Source organism: Trachemys scripta, chromosome 8 (genome assembly GCF_013100865.1).
Source record: "Trachemys scripta elegans isolate TJP31775 chromosome 8, CAS_Tse_1.0, whole genome shotgun sequence".
Taxonomy (NCBI): Eukaryota; Metazoa; Chordata; order Testudines; family Emydidae; genus Trachemys; species Trachemys scripta.
In genome coordinates, this window is record NC_048305.1 from 879,173 (window position 1) to 885,875 (window position 6,703).

Sequence of the window (6,703 nt, forward strand, 5' to 3'; positions counted from 1 at the left end):
GTGCCCCCCCCCCCCCCCCCCCCCGGCCCCCCCCCCCCCCCCCCCCCGGCTTCCCCCTGTCCCGGGACCCTGGCTCCCAGGAGCTGTGCGGCAGCCCCCGCGGTGCCCGGCCCGTGCCCGGCTTTGCCCAGCTCCTGCCCCGTTGGCGAGTGCCGGTGCCCGCGGGTGTCCTGCGGCCGTGGCCGGGGGAGGCTGACTGTGGTTTGGCAAAGGCAGCAGTTTCCTGCCCCCGGTCTGTGGTGTCCGCTCATCCCTTCCGTGCTGTCCCCTGGCTGCAGGTGAAATCTCTTTCCCTGGCTGCGTGCGGCGCCCGTGCTGGCCGCGGTCCTGCCCAGGCAGGTGGCGCGAGCTCAGGGCTGGCACAGCTCACCGAAGGGGCCCGGGATCGAGCTGCAGCCCCAGAGGGAAGCCCTCGGTCGGGCCCAGGCTGGCAGGGGCAGGAGAATGAGTGGGCAGCGTGTGGATGTCAAAGTAGTGATGCTGGGAAAGGAGTATGTGGGCAAGACCAGCCTGGTGGAGAGATATGTCCATAACCGCTTCCTCGTTGGACCCTATCAAAACGTAAGCGTGCCCCTCCGCCCCAGCTGCCTCGGGGAGCCCCTGGGAGGAGGCCGGCTGCCCGCCCCACTCCTGGGGGACTCGAATGGCTAAAGGGGACCTTGATCATGTTCACAAGGCAGCTGAGTTGTATGAGATTCCTCACAGCTGGGATGCCAGCAACTGGGAGCAGAACATTGGCCAGGTCCCTGGAGGCGGGTCTGGCTCCCGGGCTGCATCTGGCCTGTCACCCCACAGCCTGGCTTGTCTCGCCTACCCGTAGAAAGCTTTGCAAAGACTCCTTTGAAATTCCAGCTGAAGGTTTTCTTTCCAGCCAAGTCCCTTGGGTCGGTGCTTGAGAATCAGTGACCACAACTAGAAACAAAGTGGAGCTGTCCAAAGAGAGCCACCCGAGGGCTAGTGCAAATGAGCGTGGGCGAGGGAATTGGCCAGTAGGGAGACCAGCCAGGAAACCTACTGTCCCTCTAAGGGGCTCTTGGGATTGGCAAGCTGAGAGGCGAAGCCTAGGGAAATATTGAGCCAACTGCTGCTTCCGTCTCTTCTATTTCTGTTTAGACGATCGGGGCTGCGTTTGTGGCCAAAGTGATGTCAGTCAGGGGCCGGACGGTAACCTTGGGGATCTGGGTAAGTCTGATCTGAAATGGCTTCATGACCTTGCCAGCAGCTCTAGGGGCTTTGAAAGCGGGGAAAGCCCCACAGGTTTCTGATTGGGAACTACTGTGGAAAAGGGTGCCCTGGAAGCTGGGGGCTCTGCATGGAGCGCGTTGAGCAGCTGGCTTCTCACTGGGCCATCTCTAAGTCCTAGCTAGGGTAAACTTCCCTGTTCTCTTGTTGCTGGTGCCTCCGCTTGGCTGGGCGGAAGGCGCAGAGCAAGGCTGTGGGATCTCGCCCATGGGGCACGGAAAGTGATGGCTTTTCTATTGTTCTTCCTAGGACACGGCTGGGTCGGAGCGCTACGAGGCCATGAGTCGGATATACTACCGAGGGGCCAGAGCTGCCATTGTGTGTTATGGTAAGGGCTTTGCCCAGGGCGCCAGGCTGTCACTGCAGCCACGCTGTTCCCAGCACCTCTGTGATCCTCACCCCGGAGCCTGTGCTGGTCACTGGTCTGCAGTGGGGAGAGAGGGAGCGCCCTCTGAAGGAAATGAGGCAATCCACCCCCAGCCCTCTGAGCAGGGGAGGCAGAGCCCCTGGCCGTATGCTGCTAGCTCCCGTCTAGTTCTTTCTTCCCTGGAAGGGGAGAATTTTCAGTGTTCTACCCAGCCCACGACTGGGCTCAGCGACCAGCTGGAGGGTGGCACCTGCCCACACCCCAGCACTGAGGCAGCTTTCTGGCTGCTTGAGAGGGTCCCCAGTGCTGCCGAAGCGTTCAACCCTTAGCCGAACTCCTCCACTAAGCACCTGTTTGTGCTGGCTGGGGGTCTTGCTACGCTCCTTGCAGGCACGGGGCAGGCCGTGGCTTGGGGAGGGGCCAGCGCCTGACTGCTCCCATCTCCTAGATCTCACGGATAGCAGCAGCTTTCAGCGAGCTAAGTTCTGGGTGACAGAGCTGCAGAACTTCGAGGAGGTGAGTTGCTGTCTGCTCCCAGCCTGGGGCCATGGGTGGGAAGAAGCGGGAGGTTCTGAAGCTGCTCTGGGGAGTGGGGTGAGTGCACGGTTTCCTTTTGGAGACGCTGAGCGGGGCGAACAGTTGGAGGGATTTTCCTTTCTTTGAGGAGCTGTTTCCAGGAGCTGCCAGGGCAGTGAGCCCTGACGTACTCAGCCCAGCATGCAGCAGCCAACCCAATTCCCACCCAGTATAAGGCTTGGGGCTTCCCCCCCCTCCTCCTGCTGGCGGGCACGTCTGCCCCAGGCCAGGCTCGGAGACACACGGGTGCTGTGCTCCAGGGGCACATCGGGTCAGTAGGTGACTAAGTGGGGGCAGGGCCGTGTGGTGCGGAGAGGTGAGAGTGGCTGGTGTGGGAAGCGTGTGTGCATGGGGGGGTCCCCAGGGGCGCCTGCAAGCTGTTCTCTCCTTGCTCCAGAACTGCCGGATCTATCTGTGTGGCACCAAGAGCGACCTGTTGGAAGAGGACAGGAAGAAGCGGGGCATTGACTTCCATGATGTGCAGGATTATGCAGACGGTACATCTCTGCCTTTCCTCTGAGCACACAGCTCTGCCCCAGGCTGGCCCTGGAGCGCTGCCCTGTCGCTCATGGTCACCCTCGCGCTCCAGGGGAGGTAGAGCTCTGGAGTCCCAGGGACCACCCCCCGTGCTCTGCTCTTAGCTTCATTTTATGCCAGTCAGGCAGCGTTCACCTGCAGAGCAGGAGATGAAAGAGAAGGGCTTGGCTTGATTCGCCATTAGTTTTCATGCACACCTGGGGGGAGTTAAGCAGGAGCTGGGAATGTCACAGGAGGAGCAACTCAGTGCACTGAGCCTGTGCCCTGCCGCCAAGTTCAGAGCGTGTCCCCACCCCCAGAAGTGTCTGGGCGGGTCAGGGCCCTGGCTGGTTGGAGAGGGTGCTGACAAGTCGCACCAAGCCAGCTGGGGAGTGGCGAGGAGCCGGGCAGAAGCAGCATTTCCTGTCCTTGGGGGGCTGGAGCCAGCTTGTTCTGCCTGCTGGCTGCCTTGGTGACCCTGGCAGCAGCCCTTGCTTCGGGGTGGTTACCAGGAGGAATCCGGGGGCGGGTGGCAGGCAGTGGTGGGGAACCTGCCCTCTCCCCCATGCAGACAGCACAGGCACCCTCTGGCACTAACCTGTTTGTGTTTCAGAGATTAAGGCTGAGCTCTTTGAAACCTCCAGTAAGACAGGCCAGAGCGTGGGTGAGTTACCCCTTGGCACCGGCAGGTGCTTGGAGAACAGCAGCCACAGTGGGGTGGGGAAGGGGGGGTCGCTGTCTTGGCCATCTTCCTACCTACCTATCCCTGCGCATCCACCCCAGGCATGCTTGGGAGCTGCTGCTGCGGGGCTGTGTGGGACAGCAGGGCCACTGCGGGAGGGGAGGGAGGGCAGTTCAGCAGAATTACTTGTCTGTCCTGTCTGGGCTAATGCAGGGAGCAGTCTGTGGAGACCCCAGGTCCCATAATGCCACGCTCTGGCTTGGCTCCATGCTGGGACCCCCGGCTGCAGGCTGCACAAAGGCATTATAGGAGAAGGCCCGTGTGGGTCACAGCTGGCCCTTGGGCCTTGCCCCTTTGGCTGCCTCCATGGTGAAGCAGATTCTGCCCCACTCCTCTAGTGCTGGAGGGTGAGTGCAGTTTACCAAGTGAAGTTCCCTGCAGCAGGTTGTCTGCCCAGGGCTTCGCCTCAGTGCCCACGCTGGGGAATTGTCTGTTCCTGGGAGCTCGAGGGCCTGGCCCCACTACAGCTTGTGCTAGGAGTGCAGAGGAGATGCTCATTCTCCTCTTCCTGTCCCAGATGAGCTGTTCCAGAAGGTGGCTGAGGATTATGTCCAGCTCATGGCCTTCCAGGTGATGACAGGTGAGTGGCAGGAGAGGACCTGCTGCCTTATGTCCCACCCACCGGCTGAGTCAGGGGCAGTGCAAAGCTTTTCCACTCGCTCTCAGCTGGTGTAGGTTTGTCATGCTGCCTGAGGGGAACATACTCATGTAGTGGAGAAAGCGGGTGGCACTTCCCCTTCATTAATGCTCCCAGTTCAGCCCAGGCCAGGCCTATGTTCATGGCATTTGCTTCCTCGCAAGGTTCTGAGGTTGGGGGTTTCCTGAGCTCCCGGTGTGCAGGGAGCAGCAGCTGGCCGCTGAGTCCCACGGCGTCGCTGCAGGGTCTGTTCTCAGGGCCGCAGCAGGTCCAGAAAGGAGATGCTGGGACTCAGCCCAGTTAACATGTGGAAAGCTACAGCCTTCACTGCACCATCAGCACGGCTCGCAGCTGTGGTGCTGGCTCCCCCTTCCCCTCCATCTGTCAGCAGGGACTATGTCCCCACCCACTGCTGGAGAGATGCAAGACTCCTGTGTGCTGGGGTGCGGGAAGGAGGGATCCCCCAAGGGCCAGCGCCGGGGAGAACACTGTCACCAGACACCAACCTGAAGGGGGCATATGCTATGGCGGACGGCGCTGGCCGGACGAGCTGCGAGTTAGCTGGAATTTTAAGGGGCTGCTGTCAACCTGAAAATCCCATTTCCATCTGCACACACTGCACCTGCTGCTGTTCCAGGGTGACTAGAGCTGCAGGCTGGAGAGAAACTCTCTCGAGTTGTGGTTGTGTGTCAGTTGCATTTCCTATCCCATGCTCTACTAGCAGGGGGAGCGCTCGGCCTTGCGCTCCTCAGCCCTGGGAGGGGGGCTGCAGGCAGGCGCGGGCCCACAGGGGCCTAACCCAGAAGATCAGCAGGAAACCCTGCAGGAATTGTTCTTTAGGTTGAGGGCTCCCGCATTCAAGAGGCTGTGATCAGAGAAGTGGATTCTAAGAACTGTTCCACTCGTGTCTCTTCCCTAAGCTCTGTCTGCTGCAGTCTGGCACCCACCTTCACGTCCTTAGTTTAGGCAGAGGCTGGCCAGGTGGTCACGGAGGCTGGCTCTGTGGGCTGAAACCGAGCACCCTGCTGAGCTGGGCACAGAAGAGGCAGCAGCCTCTTTTCACTCTTCTCTTTTCAGAGGATGAAGGCGTAGACCTGAGCCAGAAGAACAGCACCTACTTCTACAGCTGCTGCCACCACTGAGCGCGCCTCCTGCTGCCAACATAAAACCAGCCCGCTGGGTTCGCAGGTCCTGCTCTTCGGACTGTGTGTTTTCTGCCTGCTGTACGTAAGCTGTAGGGAATGCCTGGCCCCTGGCAGCATGGAGTAGGGGATCCCCTGTGCCTGGCTCTCCCCTCCACTGGACTTGACAAGCAAAGCTGCTGGGGTCCTAGAAGAGACTCAGACCCTGTTCCACTTTCGGCAGGACTCGGCTGCCTTGTGATGGACACCAGGTGCCTGCACATTAGTGAAGAGTGTTTGGAATAGCTGCTTTCCCTGGCTGGCTCCTTGCAGCTCAGGTCACGTGTAGCTGTGGCTGATGTGTTCCCTGGGATATGTTGCCTGATGCTTTGTAGGTTATTTAAATGGCTTCTATTAAGTTATATACATGTAAATAAAGTGCATTGTGATCCATGAGGCCAGCTGGGTGTTCTTGGGGAAGCCAGGACAGACAGAGCTGGGGCTGTGGGACCTGTGGGGATGTTCTGCCTGCCACAGGAGGGAGGAATGTGTCCTTTCAGCAGCAGCTGGCCAGGAACCTGCGCCTCCCCCCGTGGCATGAGGACGTGGCCCCCAGGCCCAAGGTTTTCACCTCCTCCAGCTCCCTGTTTGCATTCCTGTCATGCCTCTCTAACCTCCTCTAGTCCCATCACCCTGGCGCTGCTGCACTTGCACCACAGCCAGGCTGAGTCCGGGTAGGAGAGATGCTTAGGCAAAGGCTCTGAAGAGCTTCCCGAAATCTGTCCCTCCCCTGGCAGAAGTTGTGCCTGAACTGACAGGGATGGCAGCTGGGCTGATTCACAGCTCTCCTGCCCCTGGCTGGCTTACAGAAGCCCAGGACTGGCCCAGTGCGCTCTTGCCACAATACTCCGCTCCCACCACTCAGGCCTAATCTGAGCCTTATCCACCAGCTGGTGGGAGGCTGGATCTGATGCGGTGCTGGTGAAATGCAGGAGACCAGCTTAAACAGTTCCCTCCCCGTGTAGGTGAGCCTGGCTGGTGCCTCAGTTTCTCACTGGGTAAGTGTCCTGGAGAATAAAATAAAGCTCAGGCTCAAAGCTCTGTGGCTGAAGCAAAAGCAGAGATAGGATCAGGTCCCTCCTTTAGCCCAAGCTCTGCCTGTTTCTTCTCCAGTACCACAGATAAGAGACGTTCTTGACTGATTGCCAGGCCAGGCCTTAGCTGAAGGCACGCTGAAGCTTGTGAGCCAATTCAACACCTTTGATGGCTCCCCCTGGCCACAGGCCCTTTGCCCGCTGCTTGGCTCTGGGGAGCAAGTGGGAAGCTTACAGTGGTCCATGCTGCCTTCAGCGCACACACCAGGATCTCAGTTCCTTTCCACATACCCGGCACTGTTCTTGATCAGCCAATCTTCCAGAAAACGGCCAATATACCCTCCCACAATGCTGCTTTGTAAACACTGGAGCACAGCCGCCCTGCCAAATGGGCAAGGGTGTTGTCAG

The 6,703-nt window shown here is 59.8% G+C and overlaps 1 protein-coding gene across 1 annotated transcript; it reads left to right on the forward strand.

Moving 5' to 3' along the window:
• The first annotated feature begins 262 nt into the window (after positions 1-262).
• On the forward strand, positions 263-5,658 carry RAB24 (RAB24, member RAS oncogene family). The gene is made up of 8 exons (XM_034778161.1): positions 263-561; positions 1,114-1,182; positions 1,492-1,570; positions 2,058-2,125; positions 2,583-2,682; positions 3,315-3,365; positions 3,961-4,023; positions 5,158-5,658. Exons 1-8 carry the CDS (start codon positions 445-447, stop codon positions 5,220-5,222), a joined length of 612 nt encoding a protein of 203 aa, XP_034634052.1. The 5' UTR covers positions 263-444; the 3' UTR covers positions 5,223-5,658.
• The last annotated feature ends 1,045 nt before the right edge of the window (positions 5,659-6,703 follow it).

Excerpts from the sequence above, each read along its gene's own strand:
- RAB24 (XM_034778161.1), top strand. The coding sequence starts at position 445 with ATGAGTGGGCAGCGTGTGGATGTCAAAGTAGTGATGCTGGGAAAGGAG. Across the intron at positions 562-1,113 it reads TCGTTGGACCCTATCAAAAC|ACGATCGGGGCTGCGTTTGT; the intron begins GTAAGCGTGCCC and ends ATTTCTGTTTAG. Across the intron at positions 3,366-3,960 it reads TAAGACAGGCCAGAGCGTGG|ATGAGCTGTTCCAGAAGGTG; the intron begins GTGAGTTACCCC and ends TTCCTGTCCCAG.